Source organism: Anoplopoma fimbria, chromosome 1, assembly GCF_027596085.1.
Source record: "Anoplopoma fimbria isolate UVic2021 breed Golden Eagle Sablefish chromosome 1, Afim_UVic_2022, whole genome shotgun sequence".
Classification (NCBI taxonomy): Eukaryota; Metazoa; Chordata; class Actinopteri; order Perciformes; family Anoplopomatidae; genus Anoplopoma; species Anoplopoma fimbria.
Window position 1 is genome coordinate 24,185,187 of NC_072449.1, and position 20,932 is coordinate 24,206,118.

The window sequence follows — 20,932 nt, forward strand, 5'->3', positions numbered from 1 at the left end:
TCTTACACAGAATGTTGAAGGCAGTCTAGTATGAGCGCCCCCTGGTGCTCAAACATCCTTTATTGAATTTAAATACCTGCAGGGGCAGCCAATTCCACGCATCGAAGACAAACATACTACTGGACCTTCGCTGTCTGCATTAATGAAATCTACAATTCTACGGATGGCGTGTGTTTGTAATAGCAAGGCGAGGGTGTGTTTATCACTAGTGCTGATGGACAGAGCAGAAAAAAGAGAGAGAAATCAAAAATAGATTTCAAAGTGAAGACAGCATTTCATTCTGAAACTGGAGCTTCTGGAACCCCACTCTCTATTCAGAAGCGATGGTGCAGTTCCCAGTGATTCCTCTGTGTTTCTGTATGTGTCAAGGAAAAGATGCTACTTTCACAAAATCCACCTTCCAACCCAGACCGTGTTTTATCTCCTTCTGGCCCCTTGTGTGCCTTAAAACGCTCCACAGAGACCTTAAACACTTGGGTTTAATGGGAAGAAGAGTGGTGAAAAGGGGAGAGTGATGGTTAGAATGTTTTTATTAACCTCGCAAACCCCAGGTGTGGGACTGGCGGTGTGCACCAGTAATCTGTGAAATGGCTTTGCTGACTGGCTGGTTACAGCATGGAGGGTGGCGTGGCTAGCGGACCACCGCGACGGGGGGAGGGTGACAGAGTGTGTCAACGCTGCACTTGGAAATGTAAATAATTAAACACATTCATAGACTGTCTACATCTTTCTCGACTGTGAGAGTCAGCATTCTGGATTTCCATTTGTGCGAAGGGGACCCTGTGGAGGTCAATCTGAACCTCATATTGGTGCACAAGTACAATAACCTCAGCGACCCATGACTTCTCTAAGTGTTGTCACGTGAAAGCTAATGTGAAAAAATCACAGAGAACAAAGGTGTGTCGTACCTCTGACAGTGAGAGTGGCGGAGGCCTCCAGCTTGCCCACGCGGTTTTCTGCCACACAGGTGAACGCACCCTCATCGGTAATGGAAGCCTTCTTCACTCTCAGCACGTAGTCCTCCTTGTCATACTTGATCTCATACCTGTCAACAAAGACATAACATCATGAAATTGAAGTTTCCTCTTCAGCACTGAATGCAAATACTGACGAATAAGACGTGCTGCAAAAAGTCTATTTCCCCTCAGAGAGGAACACAGAAGCACAACTGTTCATTCTGACAAACGGAGATTGCAAAGGGGATGATCAATTATTCAACAATGACACACAGTACACAGAGAGATGTGCGTTCAGTTGGAACCCTCAAAACTCGTTCAATATTCATGAGATGTATCTCTGTGTGTGTGTCTATATATGTTGAAACCGTAATCAGAGCTCTGTGTGTGTGTGTGTGTGTGTGTGTGTGTGTGTGTGTGTGTGTGTGTGTGTGTGTGTGTGTGTGTGTGTGTGTGTGTGTGTGTGTGTGTGTGAGTGCATTCTCTGCTGTTGTGTTCTCATTGTAAAGCAACTGACTGAATCGATACAGCAACTATAGTTGGCCACAATTTCAAATTCCACTGCAGCAATCAAATGTTTGCGTTTAGGCTTGTTTGCGGATTCTTGTATGTGTGCCTTGACCCGTATGCATTGCATGGCAGTTGACAGGGGGATGATGCCGGTCTGGTTTGTTGTCTGAGTCTGTAATTGAAGGGGGTGCCGGCCTGGCAAGTATGTAAGTAGTGTGCTGATGGGGGTGGTGTGGCTGTGTGATGGTGGTCTGTCAGCCTGACAAGCTTCTGCTGTCCACCGTCTGTCACTCACAGACGCTGAGAACAGGGTTGAGATGAACAGATAAAGGGCCACTCTATGAGAACTTGACACTATGTTTGCCCCTTTAAAAGCCCTGCATAGAATTTCAATATGATTATAGAACATTTCAGATAATTAGTTTCTAGAACAGTTTAACAACGAGGGGTGAATTGGTGCAGTTTGTGTGTTACTTGCAGACTTTTAATCCATGAACTGCAGTCTGCTGCTGTGTGTCTTTTTTAATATTACCACTTGGAGTCCAAAAAGTCAGAATGTTTCAAAACCACATAGGGTCTTTAAAGGATAAGCCTGGCATTATGTTATCCTTTTATTATAGCTTATGCCTCTGTGCCATGAAACTCTAAACTTGTAGTCCAACAACTATTAAAAACACATAAAAGAACCAAGAGCAGTGATGTCTGCCCAACATGGAGCTAACCCCTTCAGAGATTGAAATTCAGTTACAGAGCTGTTTCAGAACAAACTGCACTGACCATGTTCATTGTAATGAAGAGAATTCCACACGGTGCAACAGTATGACTCCTTTATGTGTTTTTAATAGCTTTTAGATGACAATAGAGCTCTATGGCACAGAAGAATATGATATATTAGGCTTTGGCTACACAGAGGATGCTTGTTAGAGGGATAAATTCATTTTTTGTTTTGGTAATAGTCAAAAAAAGATTGAGTTATACTTTAAACTGTGAGGTTTGTATACAAGAAGGTGGAAAACAGTTTACCCTGGATATTACATTAGACTGTTAGATATGGCAACAAATTGGGTTTGACGAAACTTTATGACATGATTTTAAAGTAACAGTATGCTACGGTCCATTTCCCTCGGAGTGGGAAAGACCCCTCTGCTCGACCATCAGGTGTGCTGATGGCTGCTTGCCATTGGCAGCTGCAAGACTAATCTGTCCTGTCTTTTTATTTTTTTTATTTTTTCACCTGCTGTTATGACATTTCCTGAGCAAGCATTCAAAGGCAGCTTTATTGAAGCACATTCCTCAACTCTGACTGCCAGTTCCTCCTATCCACACAGGTACTTAAGGAGCCATAATGATTATTTGACTGAGTCATGACTGAATGCTTTGTTCTAGAGAGAGGGTATGTACAGTTCAGGTAATGGTCGGGGACATGCATAAAGCATTTATTGTTGAAACCGAGTGAGTGGCATCCAAGGGAATGAGACAGCACCTTTTGGGACATGCCCGTTGTCAGATAAAAAACAAACAAAGGGAAGAGCATCTCCCAAACCTTGCCTCCGGGTTAGAACAGGTAGCTCAACGTGAATTACTGACTCGAAAGGAGGAGGTAGAAATATGCAAAAGAGTGGCAGGGACAAGTTAGGGCTTAGGGAAAATACCATGACTCCCTAACAAACCGTTATGAGAGCAAGAGAACAAGCTCCTATTTTCCCAGCACTCTCAGACAACAAAACCTAACAAGCTCTGTGTCAACAAACTCCAGCAGGCTTACAATGTCATGGCTGACATGCTAATGTTAAGGGGGTACGCGGTTTGTCATGTACACCTTGTTATTTTAGCGTGTTAGCATGTTTACATTTGCTAATGAGCAAATGCAAGTTTAGCTGAGGCTGATGGGAATTATTAGTTTTGGAGGTATTAAGTCATAAGGCAAAATATTGAATACATGGACATTTTTCAATTTATGATCGCACTAGATGAAAATGCTAGGGTTTAATCCTCTCAATAACATAAATGTCTGTAACAAAGGACATAGCAATCCATCTAATAGCTGCTGAGATATTTCAGTATGGATCAACGTGGTGGACTGACTGAATGTCAAAGTCACATTGCCACCCAAACAGCCACGCTACTACCACAGCTAATAAGGATGCTAGCTTGTGAGATTACAGAGCTCTTGGCCTACATTTTTCTCCAACTATGTAGAATATAGGTGCAAAGACTTACTTAAAAGTCGCTGAATGGCTTATCATAAAGCTTTACAACAACCCACAGGAGAGAACATGCATGAGAGTTACAGATCTTGTGATAAAACATAGAAACACAAACAGTTCACCTGTTCATACAGGTTCATACAGCCTGACATCTGCACGACCGAGCCCCTGCCGTGTGGATAACCCACATGTGTGCAAATACTGGACAACATGCTTATTGTTCTTTGTCCTGTCTCCATCAATCTCTCAAAACAGAACTTCAGGCTGGCCTATGACTTATTAGTGGGAAACATGAGCCCAATCAATCTGTAATCAACTTCCTATATGGAATCAGCCTAGATGACAAGATGAGTGGAAATACTCAGGGATAAGAGGTAGTTGTGGCCACACACACACACACACACACACACACACACACACACACACACACACACACACACACACACACACACACACACACACACACACGCACACACGCACGCAAGTACACACAGAAAGGGAACAGTAGCTCTTTATTGAGGGTGCATTGGGGTAGAGCTCTGTTCTCTATTAGAAGAGGAATGTAATTGCACATGTAGAAGGGCTGTGGAAAGGATAGGAGAGCCAAGTTCACTCTCCCTCATTTTCAACTAGAAAAAAAGGCACGCTTTACACACACACACACACACACACACACACACACACACACACACACACACACACACACACACACACACACACACACACACACACACACACACACACACACACACACAAAGAACAAAGTATACAATCACCCAACACATATCCACACATGTGCAGAGTCATTCACTCATGCAGGGAGATGAGGAGTGATGGGAATGTAAGCAAATGCCAAGACAAAGCAGTATTTTTCTGGGTTGTCAGCGGGATGTGTTTGCTGCACGGAGAAGGCTGTGCAAAGATGACAACTTTATTGGACAGACTTTAAAAGCATTACATCTCAAAAATCCCTACAAATCATGTTTAGAAGATTTGCTTTGAAAGTGCCTCTCAGGAGCACACTCACCCGTGTTCCACCTTCCGACTTGTGCCAATTCACCCACATTAAGAGAATCGTATCTCTTTGCTGCGTGGATGGTTGAATGCGCACGTACAGTTAGCCACAGAATGACTCAACCTGAGGAGATCTTATCTGCCTCGCCTCTGTGTGTACATGAATGGGGCCGGCGGTAGGCAGAAGGGTTGTGTGCCAACTCTGAGCACATGAGTCGGACTCAAGATACAGGCAGAGGACCGATTCCAGCCAAGTCTCTGGCCTGGCTGATCCGACACAAAGTCCCCTCTCTGCTCCATTTCATTCTGACAGTCTCATCCACTTTCACACCATCTTACTTCTACTTTACCAAATCCTGGTCAAAAGAGCTGGAGTCCACCTGTCCAGGCCTTTTCACCCATGAGAGGGAATCAATTAATCGCTATCGCTTCTATCAGATAACCCTTGTGGTTAGGCAGGGGGGATTGTAGGAAGCAAATTGATCCTAAATTTGCCTTTAAAACTGTGACCTCTCTCCAGTGCCACAGAAGTGGCAGCAGTGCAGTTGTCACAGTGATTTGGAGCAGACACATTGTTTATACTGAACATTTTTCAGATAGAGATAGACAAAGAAACAGAGAAAGAGCAGCTCACTGGCCGATTCCTGGAAGCCCCTCTCTCTTTTTGAGCATGTGTGTGAAGAACTAAGGATGCACAAGCACCAAAATCAAAAAGAAAGTCAGATGTATATGCTGAAGAAGTCATTTATACTTTCTTAGCATTTTTTTCTGCCATTCCACGAAGATCAAAAGCACTGATACATAATGAATGATCGGCTGTGCATCTTCCTAATTAATGCCAAACCAACATTTCTCCATTCTGTATTATTAATATTATATTATCACTTTGTTATTGACACAATCAGTGTCAATACAGCCTAAAGATAAGATATAACGCCGATCATCCTACTGCCATTCCACTCTCCAACCCCCTCACAAGCGCTCTCATAAATAGCAGATGTATCCACTTATATATCATGGGAAGTAATGGAGACAGGAACCATAGCCTTCCGTCTTTTCATTCTGCTGAGCCGCGGAGGTGAGAAATCACTGAAACTGGACGGTCAGCATAACACAGGCGCTCCTGTCACACTTGCTTTAACAGCTCTTTCAAATAGAATGACCCACACACCTCTATCGTACACAAACCCACACCTTCACACACACACACACACACACACACACACACACACACACACACACACACACACACACACACACACACACACACACACACACACACACACACACACACACACACACACACACACACACACACACACACACACACGTGCACGCCACAGAAGGATTGAGTCAGAAAGAAAAGGCTTTTCTGCTGAATGTTGCAGGGTCTGTGCTGTGGAGGTCAACGGGGACAGGGGGGCCTGAATACAGATGGACTGCAAGACCAAAGGGGCTCTGATAAGGCACAGGAGAGGGCACAGGGGTCCAGAGCAAATGAGGAGGGAGCAGGAAACCAAAGGTGGTAAAGACGTGGGCTACACACAGACCTGGTAGCCGGTGGGAGATTACACACACTGCCTGAGTCTTTTCACTGGGATTCATAGACTGTGTCAAAAACTCTTCTTTCTGGAGACAGAGAGTTGTCTTGTACTCCTCTCCTGGCTCTCTGATGTGGGAGCAGCTATGGTATGCTTTCCCCAAGATTCTGCAGAGAAGCTCGACAGACTGATATTAATATCATGATGATGTTTGACAATCTTTCAAATAATAAATTGGCCTGTATACGCATAATCAAAAGAGGATGATGTAATTAAGCCAAATTAAGCCACATCGTGGATGGATATTGTAGTCCATGCACTAGATAAGTTACAGCTCTATCAGAGCTTTCATAGTTTTTGAGACACATGCCACAATCCAAGTGCTTGATGACACATGCCAAAGATTTTCACCCATGTATATTGGTGAAAGGAACGTGCTCCATTTAACCCAAATTAATTTCTCTAGGGGAGGTTGGTGATTTTAATTTAACATGTATTGGTCAGTGATTTTAACCCTTTCCCCAGTGCACTTGTGCTTTTTTTGCTTGGTAAAACTGAAATCCCTAATTAACTATTGTTTTTCAGCAAAGTTATTGGTCCTCTAATAATTTAAGTCCCCTCCTCAGAGACACCCTGTATTGTAGAGATCCATTAGCTCAGCACACAGTTTAAATTATGTGACAATGGAAGAAGTAGAAATGGTTTTTTTTCTTTTCAGATCTGATGGCAGAATATAGTCCTATTTAGGAGCCTATGTGTGGTGGACTTCATACATTTTACACCATCACCTCACAGACCTCTCTTACTCCGTCTCACTGAAAATGTAAAATGGGAATTGAGAGAGAACCGTTTCATAACATTTATATCAATAACAATATTTGAACCTCTTTGAACCAGATCGGGTAATTTGGCATTGGGTGAAATACAGTCCATAAGGAACAAATACGATTGAAGGTTAAGCACTGAGTCTTTAATTGGGCTGTGCTACAATTATGCGTGCAAACAGAAACAGGAATGACACAGTGCTTTAATCAACAACAACTTAACCTAAATATTTTCCCAATTAGATTAAGGTCAAGAGTTGATGCAAATGTCTAAATTCCTATTCATAATTAATGCACCTGTAGTTATAATGCACCTGTTGTTCCTTGACATTTCTTGCTATTTACTCTGACATGTGACAGACTGTTAAATAAATGGTTTCACAGAGATATTTCAATGAATTTTCATTACATAACATACACTAAAAACTATTTCATTGAAGTTTTAATTTCAATGTAGTACAAAAGCCTGTCGACTAGTGCCCTAGAGTAGATAAGTGTGTTTTGTGATTTTAATCTGTTTTTTACCAACACAGTGAAACACCCACACAGAGGAAAAAATAACAGCATTTATATTGTCTTTGTCCTCTAATTGAAACTATTATTTTTGCTGTCTCTATCTCCTCCTCTATCCCACAGAGACTGAAGCCAGTGCCATCCTGGTGTACTTTATGTCAATGTGCCAGTGTGTGCATGTGTTTGCCTGGGAGGCTGCTGGAGCCACTGAGCATATTAAAGACCTGTTTACTCAGCTGAGGCTCCATTTCCCTTCTTCCTAGTACACAAGCTTTGTAAAGGGACCAGCGAATACCAGTAAAGACAAGTTAAAACAGTTTGATAGTTAAGAGGGAGCGGTCTGACTTTTTACAGCTTACCATAATAATAAGGACAGTGCGACCTTTTCGGATAAAGAGCAAACAGAGACCGCTTTTCCCTTTGCACATCGGAGAGCTTGATCTTTAGTCGTCTTTTATCCCTACGGTGAAGACCACTACTGATACAGCTACAGACGCCCACGGTGTAGTGACACAATGGCTGTGTGCTACAGTAGCTGTTTTATTTCTTCTTCTTCCGAACACTTATCAAACTGGAAACTATTCTTGCGTGGGATTTGAAACAATTCCTCTGTCAGTCAGAGAGAAGCCCCGTTTGATGTTTATTAAGTGAGGATAAGCAGTAGAGAAAGCAGGAACAGTTCGTCAGTGAACAATATAAGTCTTCTTTCTGGCACGCCACAAAGGCAGCAGAAAATGTCAGAATTAGAATATCGCACTCTTCATGCTTGCTTTCCGCTTCAAAGCAAAACTGGAGAATTAAATGTAGCGACACAAAACAAAAGCCCTCACATTGTAATTATAAACATTGAGATATTTATCGCTTATTCATTTCGGCAGTATTGTTTTTTCATGTGTTCAGTTCTTTTTCCGTATCCAAATAAGGCCAGACTTCAAAGGGAACGAGACAGGCACATGACACTCATCCTACTCGTTATAGATCTGTTAATTAGTGTACAAAATTAACTTGTTTCCTGAGCCAACTCCCTCTCAAAGACATGAGTGAAATACTTCTATGTGTTTGCCTTGGCACAGCGTTAGTGTCGAACTGCCCAGTGAACCAAATCCTTATCAGACACAAACAACCCGCCCACGCTCAGCTCTGCAGCTAGCCTTGAGTGATGTCAGGTCCACTGAGTGTATGTTTTATGAGGTGATCCAAGCAGTGCGTGACTGGCTTTGTTGGCTGGGGACAGAACGCCGGTCTCTTTGAAGTCCACTACTGACAACGACACCGCTGTTGACTTTGAGTCCAGTGACTCACGGTGAAGCAACAGGCCAACACACGGGACCCGAAAAGAACAGTATCACTACAGTGTATCATCAAGTGGCTTTTTTACAGGAAGTGAGACAGATTCTGTCTGGCAACTGTGCTCTTGATAAATTACAGACTTGCATTCCTCTTTCTTTCATCAGTCTCTGTTCTTGCAACTGTGAGTTCATGTGTCCTGTCAGCGAGGCTATAGAGACTGAATGGGGTGAAATGTGTAAGGGAGGGACTGATGATCTTTTAGGCGTCTGTGCCAAGATTTCACCTGAACAGCTGCACCTGTACACATACACTTGAGGGCCATGTCAGCTCTTTGTATCTCCTGTCGTTCTAGCTGCCTCTGTCTGCTTTGCAATGTGTCATGGTTTTTTTTGGTCCTCTAGATGTCTACCGTTCAGCCTTCCTGCCCACTTACCTGTCACTCAGTTTTAATTGTCTAGCTCAGTATCTGTTTGTCTTCGTGCAGACCCCTGCCTTGACATGAGACCCTGTCGTGGCTGTGGGAGCTGTCTTCTGGAGCACCGAAGGGCGGAGTCATTTTATCCTCAATGTGTAATGTGCATGGTGTGCAGCCTAATAGAGCTATTTAATGCACCCTGCCAGCCAGGCCAGGTGAGATGTGGCAGTGTGACTTATCATTAGTTTATCAGTCAGTCTGACACCAAGGCCTCCACAGTTCCTTTGCATTAAGTGCAGCCTGTCACATCAGTGCTACACACACACACACACACACACACACACACACACACACACACACACACACACACACACACACACACACACACACACACACACACACACACACACACACAGTCTTAAGGAACCTTTCTCTCTTGAAATAAAGCATCTTCTTGTGAATATTCTTGTATATGTACATACCTCCCACGAGGAACATCAATGTCATCTTTCCTCCAGCGTACATTTGGCTGAGGGTCTCCTTGTACTTGGCAGCGGAACTCCACCGTCTCCTCCTCCAGGACAACCTGGTTGATGGGCCTCCGGAGGAAGGTTGGTCGCTCTGCATGATGGGCACGGTGATAGAAATAGATAAAATTCGTAATGCAATACCGTGGGTTTATGTCAGTGTGTGAATATAAAGTGCATGCATTTGCAAGTTTAAATCAGTCAGTCTGATCATTACTCCTCTCTGATCATCTGTGATATCTTCCACGCTCATTATATGGACAAAGAAATGCAGTAATGAACTTAAAAAGCATGATCATCAGATATTAAATTCAACTGGAAAAACATGTGTCTCAGGTTGACGATTACACAGTAAATGAGAATATACAGTGACATATATAAAAGTCGCATTACCGAGGAGAAACAAAAGGATCAGGATTACTGTGGGAGTAAAGCTCACCAAACACTGTGACTTGTGCCGTCTCGCTGTCCCTCTCTCCGACCATGTTGGTACCCACACAGATGTACATGGCAGCATCGCTCTTTCTTGTGTTGGAGATCATGAGCTTCCCTCCTCGAATCTATAGGAAAAAAAAAAAGTTGATCCTTAAATACATAGATAAACATTTAGATTTATCTTCAAATTTTCTCACATTATTGTCTCCCCTATGCACTGAAGCAAACAAGTAATGGTCCCTCACTTGCTTCCAACACATGAAAACACTGTCAAATGTGTTCAATAGCAGACCGTTCCAGACGCAAGAGCTTTTTTACTTTAACAGCCCAGAGACTAAAAACAGTAAAATAACATATTGAGTCCAGGTATTAAAACAGATGGTAACTCACGGTGATCCTGTCATCCTTGTCGTCAATTCGCACTTTGTCTTTCTTCCAGTAGATGGTGGGTTCAGGATGGCCTCTGGGAGGAACACACTCAAGAATGGCTGGCTCTCCTGCTGCCACCACCACGTCTGTCGGGTTCTGTCTGAAGTCATCTCGCAGCACTGAAGGGGAGAAAAAGAGGAAATGGTTCAGGAGGATTGCAGTTATGTAGCATGATACTAAATGCTGAAATGTTAAAATCGACCATTTTTAAAATGTCTTCATATGCATTAAGTTGTGTGCACAACACAGCGTGCATGTATGCCCCGCTTTCATTGTGGTTATTTAAATTGGATGTGCAGCTTCATCTGACAAGGCAAGTGAAAGCTAATTGGAGCTAATGGAGGTCCCTGTGGAGGTAGCAGAACAAACAGAGACAGAATGCCCTGAAGCTTGGTGTCACTCACATGTGAGAGCTCACGGGGTTGCAACACTGCTTCCCTTTGCAAGCATGTAGACATGCACACACTAGCACACAAACCAGATACGTGCTAATGCACAAAAATAAAAAAGACAGAGGGTGGTCTGATGAACAACTGCGGCCTTGTATCTAATCACCCTCAGGTAGACTTTTCATCACAGAAATAGCCTCTCGCCCAGCATAATGTTCAGCAAAACACACAACACCGGCTCATTATCAAACAAGGAGAGCTGCTGTCACACACAAACATAAAAAACATGGAAGCACAAACATACTTAACTACCAGGACACGACTTCCATACCAATGAGTGAACATACATAATACCTAATGTAGTAAAAGGGGACAATCTGGGGGTCACGCTGGCTCTCTCCTGCTGTTTGTACTCAAACAGCTCTCTCTCCATTTGATCTACAATAAATCTAATCTTTGGAGTAGCACTTTAGGAATTTCAGCTTCAGCGGTGTCCACCCATGCGCCAGCAAGGGACACATGATTCCTCTGAAGGATAAAAGGGCTGAGCTTATTGGGGGGATGTTTGAAGATGCTTGAGGAGGGCTAAATTAAGGGCAGCGCCACAGGTCCTTATGCAAATTCCACGTAGCAGTGGGGACAATTGTGGGGAGGGCCAGGATTATAAGAGGGGATAACTGGTCCCTGCGCTCCACGCTTCTCTCATCCTTTCATTCAATCTCCTTACCCCCTCTACAGAAAGCCGCTCAGCCATTGTCTTCTTATTTATTTATTTAGACCAAGGGGAAGAAGGGCGGAGGAAGAGAGGATGCTTTCAACCCAATTATCCTGGGGATGCACAGGGGTATAGAGTGGGACTTTTGTGTGACATGAATTCAAATGAAACCTTTACACAGGGGTAATAGGGGAGAATACAGAAGAGGTAAAGGTTTTCTCTCTCTAATGCAGGGCTGTCCTATAAGAGCTAAGGTAATTAGCCAGATCCAGCGTGGTGGACCCCCTGGCCAGGGTGGGCATAGCAGCAGCCACCACCGCTGGGCTCTGTATTTGCATTACAAACAGGAGTCCTGCAGTTTAACATCATAGCCAGGTTTGGACCATACACAGCCTGTTGTTTTCAAGATCGCACTGGATTTAATTGCTCCTTTCCATTCATTGCTGATAGCACCCATGGGATTTTGTCAGAATCAATTTCCTTTGAAACGGAACAGTGACAAAAGAAACACACGTTAGGTGCATCATTAAGGCGCATGTGCCATGCAGTCTAATCTGATCTAAAACTGCACGGAACGTCACAGTAAATGCATCCCTACCCGGCAATCTAAATAAAACATAAAATGTGGTGACAGAAAAATAAAAAGGGAGCTAGCCACACGATCCAGCAAATAAAACACACACACACACACACACACACACACACACACACACACACACACACACACACACACACACACACACACACACACACACACACACACACACACACACACACACTTACACTTGTTGAGGATGGGATTAAACATTGTGTTGTAAACAGCTACAAGCACGCAAACACTCTGAACAGACATATTTACTAAGTAAATGATGGGATGGGCCAACCCAAATACACTCTAGTACACTATCTAATCCTAACCACGAGGTCATCACACACACACACACACACACACACACACACACACACACACACACACACACACACACACACACACACACACACACACACACACACACACACACACACACACACACAAATATTAAATATTAATTCACCATTGCTGTATTACAGTATGAACATGTATCTCTTGTTGCCTGCAGGCACCTCTGTGGGCTGAACTACCATTTGTGAGGAATCATAAGGCAAGTGATTGCTTTTATATAAGAATCACAACATGACTGTTTTCTCTGTTAATCTATGTGAGGTGCATCTGATATGTGCGTATCATTAAGTGGGTCTGGTGTATTTGCTGTCAGAAACTGAACACCGGCTCCAACTCTGAGGCCCTGTAGGCATTCAGACCCAAATCAGCCGACAGATGTAAGGTAATTGCCTTTCTATCCCCCTGTAACACTCAGCTCTTCTTCCACTGAAAACATCTCACCTCCCATGGAGTTCCAGCCGGCCCCAAACTCTGCCGTCTTGCTTACTTGCTTATTAATATGTATATATTTCAACATTTACACCCTTCTGCTACATCTGTCAATCCGGCTGTGGGCTAAAAAGAACCCATAACTGAATAATAATAATCTGCCTTTGCCTCTCAAATTTATTATTTATTTATTTCCCAAATATCAGAGGAGTGGGCTGACTTGAATGAAGGAGCATCAGGCAGGGGGCAAAGCATGGTAAATTTGCAGCTCTTTCAGCTGGCACAGTTTCAACACCTTGAACTTATGGGGAAGGGAGTCAGCTTGCAGTGTGCAACTGTGAAACAGCCAAGGGGTTGAGAGTGGAGGTCTTTGCCAAAATAGAAACACAAAGGGAGACACCCACGCAGTTACTTTGTAAACCAGGTTGTCCTACATTGGCAGGGGAGGCCTATGCCAGTATCCATTAGGGAGGTCCGCCTGTGTGTGTGTGTGTGTGTGTGTGTTCTGACCTAAGATAGAGTCGGCACACAAAAAAATCCTCCGGATGCAGATACATGACAGCACAAACACCCGGCATCATAGCATAGAGGTGGCAGGGCAAGGACATGTGAGGAGAGATATTTTGCACAGTGCACCCTTTTCTCCCACCCAAGATATTACTCACGGGAGGGTGACACCGCTTGTCGGTAAGATTAGTGGGGAGCCTTGACTGAAGCGTCCAGCCTGCATACTGAGATAAGTGCTGATAAATGCATTCACCTACAGGAGTGTACCTAGCTTCGGTTCACAAAGGTTGCGCTCACGCCACAACACCACCACAGACTCAAGTCCTCCGTTTTGACATTCACATCACTCTGAGAGACATTCACTACACACTCCAAAATACGTATACACAAACCTGACAAACAGTGAAATGTTTCTTAAAAGCTGCAGGGCTTGGTATCTTTTTGTAATACTGCAAATGCGGATGTTTGTGTATGTGTGCGTGGTTGTTATTACATTTCCCTCCCTATTTACTGCCGTGAAAGACCCTCCGTGCTTTCACATATATATACTCCTGGGTCAGGGGCTAAGAAACACAGAGAGAGATTACAACAGCTAGAAGCCCAGGGCCATACCCTGGCACCCAGGCCCACCACCTTCTACCCACACTCTGATTAGAAAATAAAACCATGCACACACACACACACAACCTCGGAGAGCTGTAGAGAGGTTGCTCCGAGCTATAATATCATTTCGTTCGAGTGCTTTTTTTGCGCTTCATCCGGCAAAGTGCTATTACAATACTGCCATTTTCAATTCCACCCTTAGAGAAGAGAGACAATATATATGTCACTTGACAAAACATACCAAATCCACTCTATGTGCTGTCATTGCTGTTTTGTATTACTGTTGACGCTGAAGGCAGGAGAGGAATAATGCCACACTATATATTACTAAACCGTGAAAGGAGATGTGCACCATTTGTCTGGATGCAAGCTGTTTCTCCGGGTCTGACTCGCTCATTTGCCCTCCCACCGACTAGAGCTAACCTTTGCCCCTCCATCCAGATGCAGAAATTACCCCCTCAGCAGGCAGGCAAGCAGCAGGTTCACACATATCCCCTATATTCCTCCACTGAGGGGTTGCAGGTCAGACCAGAGAAACAGCTGCACAAATATGGCCGGCTGGCGGTGCCCAAGGCTGTTCCTCCTCGGAGAACTGAGACTCTCATCATTAGCACAACTCATCAGCATCTCTCTCTGTCTGTCTCATTCTCTCATATCCCCATCAGAGGTCATTCTCTGTCTTTCTTTTTCTCCTATCTTCTCAGTTCATTTTCCCCCCAATTCCACAGCGTTGTCCCATGCGTTGAGTGCTTGTCAGGGCTTTCTCTGCACAGACTGCAGATGAGGTTTTGCAGATGAAGCCATATGCATGCAGACCCAATCATTCCCTGTAGACCATGGCCAAGCCCGATATGATCTCCACCACCATTCTCGCTATCTGCTAATCCTGATCCAAGGGGTTGTAAATAACACTGTCACTTTCACAGATAAGATGCAGGAAATATGGAAAAGAGTGGAGGTAAAGAGAATCATATGGTTGGCGGCGATACCATAGTGGGGGGAAATAGCAGGTGGCGATATCATATGAAATGTGCATCTTTAATAGAGCCTTGGATGGAAGAAAAGAGACAGAGCGTGTGTGCTCTGGTGAGAACGCTGAGAGAAAAAGAGGTGAGGCATCACACAACACAACAGGGGATGAGGAGAGGATGCCTGATCAAGGTCAGACTGAAGAGTTGGTGAGGAGTACAAAGGTGCTGAATAAATGGGGCTGACTGGATACGAACGGAGTGCATTCCATCAAACTCGTACCACATATTGTGCTTCCACCTCTGATTAAGTAGACAAGCCTAAACAAACATCCTGATATAAACAGCAGACGCATTCAAAGCTAATTTTTTCAAGCAGCACCTCTAATTTGGCCTACCAAGCCCCTGGGCAGCACAATAATGACATTGGGACCACAGTGGGCGATTCTTCTGGCCGATCCAGGAAATAATGTGTGGTGTCGCTCCTGAGAAATAATATAATTAACTGTTAATGAACCTCTTTCCCTTAACAATACCAATACACACATACATACATACACATTCTCTCTCTCACACACGCACACAAACACACAATTCAATTTAGCCTAATCCATGCTTTATGGTAATGTATAGCTCATTAAAATGTTAGTTAAAAACTCATTAAAATTCACTTGAAGAAGTAATGGCTTCATTACAGTAATATGCTGAAAAGCAAAGAAAAAGACAAGGACAAGGAGAAGAAAGAGAGCATAGAGCGACAGCTTTCTAATCACTTAATTGTCTCTAAAATGGAATACATTTGCATAATAAATAACGATGTGCTGTATCCTCCATTCTATCTCTTTTTTTTTTTTCATTCTCATAGCACTCTGTAATTAACCGCTACAATTAAAGTTGCATTTTTACCCTAAAAATGATTTTGGTGGCCATTCCAGTTTTTATTCTGTTGTCTTGTTTATGGTCATGAATGTGTTTGCGGGGCTTGGCAGATGCAGACAGTGCGTCTAAACTGGAGCTGGCTGATACTGACGAACAATGTGCCCATGGGTCTTTGTGCCGGCTCTGATAAGGCATGATGTTGTGCTGATGCTTGTGCTCAGTCCAGAATGGACACTTTACAGCCGGAAGGGGGAGTAAGACGTGAAGGGAGGAGAAGAAGGGGAGGAGGGGGTTGTAGATGAGAGTGGGATTGATTTCCTGCCAATTCCAGCACAGAGACAGCACAGACAGGGGTAGTGAGGCATCATGATGGAGCAGGTGGGTCTGCTTCCTGCGTCGGGTAAAGGAAGAGGGGAGAGGAAGTAAAGTGAGAAGAAGAAGAGGAGAGGAAGTAGTGCACTCAGGCAGACAGGCAAATGTCTCCTGTTAATGTCTTCTCTCTTGGTCTCTTATTGCATCAGTCCCATCTAAACATGACAGATAATATGGTTTGGAGCTGCTGGAGTTTTATGAGTTAGAGTGTTATAATGGCAGAGTAAGCATATTGAGAGATGGATAGTGTGCCATGTTTGAAACATCTGAACATATAGAGAGCAGCAGGAAAAGCTGCTCACTTTACGTCTTGTTGAAACTGGAGGTTTTGATTCTTCTGTAAAAGTGTTGGTAAATTGAACTCTAGTCGTCTCTGGGTCTCTTACTATGGGGAGACTTAGGCAGACAAGTCACTTTGAAAAAGCATTATGTAACACATTTGAAGTAGGCTAAATACATAGGACTCTCATTAACTTTGGCTTTTTGTTCATGAGTTACCAAACAGCTGGACTCTAATAAGAGGGGATTCTTTAAGAGATGGCTTAAAACAAACCAAACTTGCAATCATGAGTAATCCCACTACCTCATCTCTGGCACTGACGTTACATACTCTCATTGTTACCAGCAGCGACAGCGACGCTGGTATTGTTTTCACCTTGTGAGTCTGTGTGTGAGTCATCAAGGCCAACTGCGGTACTGGAGACACCTGCTGTAGCAGACACTACCACAGAGCAGTTTTGAGTACTTTTCCAGCTGTTTATATTTCGATCTGTCTGTGGACGGATTTTGTCACAGTGATAGCGTTGCAGCCGTGCAAGATGCAGTCTTGAAACTTTACAGGCGTGTAAGATCAAATGATATCCCCATATGTATTTGGTCCAGAGGAACCCTCAGGTCTTGGAAAACTAAAGACATACAAGTTACTATGTCTTCAACCTTTTTCCCTAATTAGTAAAACACATTTTCTGTAAATACAGAACAAAATACCAACTTTACATCTGCCATCTTATTTACCTTCTAAATCACCTAAGAAAATGTCTCAATATGTCATTATAGGGAAAAACCTCTAGACAACCTTGTATTGTGTAGGCCTTATGCCAATAAAAAGCTCTTAAAAAATAAAATCTCATTAGTTTCCATCCTCACCCCCTCTCCCTCTCACCCACAGTGTTATATTGAACATGTATAACCCCCAATAGTTTCCTCATGTAGCCATTCAAGTTTAACAGATGTCACACGTCCAGCTGTGACACACTGTCGCATTAGAAGAGTTACTCTGAAAACAGGAAATTACCTAGATCTGAAAAACAAAGTCAAGTAAAATGCTGTTTGTTTGTCTGTGTGTGTCTTCAGCATATTGGTGTGAGCTGTGGCCTAATGACATTGAGGTAGCGACCTTCCACAGGGAAAGATAATCCCAGGGATGCTGCTGAACTGTATCCAGGCTGGGAGAGCAGAGCTGGAATCCCTCTGAGACTGCACAAAACACACACACACACACACACACACACACACACACACACACACACACACACACACACACACACACACACACACACACACACACACACACACACACACACACACACACACACACACACACACACACACACACACACACACACAGAGACAGAAGCTAAGTCGACAATCCGGTGTGGCACACTTACACAGGCATCTCTGGTTAAAATGAAACCCCTGCAGTCAAGTTCTGCAGTCCACTGTGCGAATCTTCATATAATCTTTAATAGCTTCCCCCTTTTTCTTTATGTCGGCCTATTTGCTGCAGCTCGTTCTGTGTGTCTATTTTATTGTTTTGGTCTATAATTGGATTGGCAGTAACGGTGAGCAGAGAGCCGTTAAGATCTTGTAAAAGGTGTCACTCTGCTATGGCAGCCCTGTTTTAATTAAGCTTTCGGCGGGAGTAGAGCAGCTTTTATCTAGCACGGTGTGATGAGCCCCAAGTGCAAGTGTGCTCCACGGCGTAGTGCAGGACAGAGAGGAAGAGGAAAGTGTTCACAACAGCTGTATACAGCACAGTTTACTGGACGCAGCCTCCCTCCCTAGACACCAATCTGCATGCCTGGACCAAGAAGATACTGGGAGACATCATAAAATTTCAGTGTGTTCGTGTGCACGTATACCATTACTGTGTCTCCTTGTGCTCATTGTGACAGAGCCCCACCCATCAGCGGTGTGCAGTCATGTGTGTATTGGTGCAGATGCAGAGCCGGCCCCACAACATGGCAGCAGAAAATGGGCACAAACAAGAATCTAAATGAACACAACACTGAACTAAACTAATCCTACTTTACTTTAGAGCTGCCTGTGTGCTTTTGTGTGTGTGTGTGTGTGTGGATCTGAATGTCAGGCTGATGCTGTAGGCAGTGCTGTACGTGGCATAATGATTAGAGCGCTGTTCATCACAGTTCTTGCCTGTTCCCCCCTCCTCAATCCTCCTAATGGCCTCCTCAGATCACCTTTCCTTCAATCAATACGGCCTGAAAGGAAGAATCCCACACCTAAGGACACTTTGCTCGCCCACGTAGATCACAGGAGACACATTTTACATATCAGGAATCATCTGCCGGTTCTGGATCAGAACCTTACAGAGGACTTTGAACCAGTGCTGATATCCATCAAATGTAAAGGTCTGACCATTTTCCAGGTGGGTGGTTTGGGCGGGGGGGTTGATACAGTTAAGATTTGTGAGCAGAAGAAGGCTGAGGTCTGTCAGTGTGGCGAACAGAAAGCAGGCAGCAGATTGAGGCGGGGTGTTAAATCACATGCAGCCCAGATGCGAAGACATTCAAAGAGATTTATTGATCACTTTATAGATCTCAACTCTTGAGGTAGAGCAATTTTTTTACTGGTTACGGACATGACCTTTACAGCAGCCTCACCCATGGATAGGGATTATTTTCCTACCTCGTCTCCATGACCCAGTGTTTATACGTGTGAGCTGTTTATGATCGAGGAGGACGAAGCAATTCAACATTTAGTCAGAGCGTGCATCTGAAAGATCCCCCCCTCTGAACAGCCAGCGCCACTATCATCCTGAAGATGTGCTATATACTTTACGTGTGTCTGCTGGAGCGTGATTGAATGCTGCACATAACATCTAAATACTTGGAATAAATTGTAGCGGTGCTGCTGCCTGCTCAGCAAATCACTGCTACATTAGGCTCACCTCAGTAGCACACATTCATACACACACAAATTACAACTTCAGGTGTCTGTGCTGCAGAGTATGTCAGTTTGCATGGGAAGCAGACGCCCCAACACACGTCAGAGCAATGCACCAACAGCACTAATAACACACTGATCAATCTACGCTGCACTGAAATATCAGGAGTCCATGGCTCAGATAAATAAAATAAATAATACAACATACATGCATGCACAGAAGATACAGAGTATTTACTGTATAGCTGATTTACATGCTTGTGCGTTAACATGCCTTGCTGAACACTTCAGCATGTGAGTGGAAGTGCTCTGACATTAACTATCTCAGCAGAGCATTTAAATGATTCGTTGAAGCTATAGCTTCTCTGGCGTCATTCCGGTTGCTTTTTTCCCAATCCATTTCGTGTTAACTGCATTACAGAGGAGTAATTGTGTTAGTTCCATCTGTAATCAGCTTACTGCCTCAGTGCAGCTGGATATACCTGTACACCAGGCTTATGTAACCTGCGTGCTAATGAGGGGAATTTTATTCATTTCAGGGCATGGAGCGAAAATCCAGGATACTGGCTCAGGTAATCTGGGCTGCTGGAACCGCCAGTCTGTATGTAACAGCCCTGGTGTGTGTGATCGTGTGTGTGTGTGTGTGTGTGTGTGTGTGTGTGTGTGTGTGTGTGTGTGTGTGTGTGTGTGTGTGTGTGAGTCAATCCATGCTCATATTATCATGCAAATGGAAAACAATCTGAAACACACCACTGGCTGCCATGCTCAGGATCTGTGCAGAGTGCTGTGTCTAAACCATTACTGCTCTGCCCCTCAGTTCCCCACCCCCTGCATTTTTTTTTTTTTTTTTTTTTGGGAAGTTCTCCATTTCTTTCCTCCTTGTTTATCCCATTCCCCCTTAAATCGTATAAGGCAGCATGTCTCATATGCAGATTAAACCGTATTATTTTCATACTGTGTTGCTACGGCAAACGTGTCCAAAACATCTCTGTAGGCTGAGGTTAATCATTTAGGCAAAGGAACAAAGTTAATGAGGCAACTTCTAATCCGAGGCTATTTGGAGTTCCGTCAACAGTATTGACTGCGCTGCAGATGGGATAAGATATCGTTGGAGGGCACCGATGACCTACATAGCAAGGACAAGACAGTGGCTCAACAGCAGCACAGCACAGTGATCCCACAGCTCTCCAGGGCACAGATTCTGCAGCAAAGACCCAACGCTAAAAAGACACTGTGTGTGTGTGTGTGTGTGTGTGTGTGTGTGTGTGTGTGTGTGTGTGTGT

The 20,932-nt window shown here is 43.9% G+C and overlaps 1 protein-coding gene across 7 annotated transcripts in view; it reads right to left on the bottom strand.

Annotated features, from left to right (window-relative positions):
* robo2 (roundabout, axon guidance receptor, homolog 2 (Drosophila)) overlaps positions 1–20,932 on the bottom strand; it is a 293,914-nt gene that overhangs the window by 46,393 nt on the left and 226,589 nt on the right. For all 7 annotated transcript variants that reach the window (XM_054596738.1, XM_054597416.1, XM_054598804.1 and 4 more), the window contains 4 exons: positions 10,623–10,780; positions 10,237–10,357; positions 9,753–9,891; positions 909–1,045 (listed from right to left, as the gene is read on the bottom strand). In XM_054596738.1, the coding sequence (XP_054452713.1) occupies positions 909–1,045; positions 9,753–9,891; positions 10,237–10,357; positions 10,623–10,780 (555 nt within the window). The remainder of the gene's footprint in view (positions 1–908; positions 1,046–9,752; positions 9,892–10,236; positions 10,358–10,622; positions 10,781–20,932) is intronic.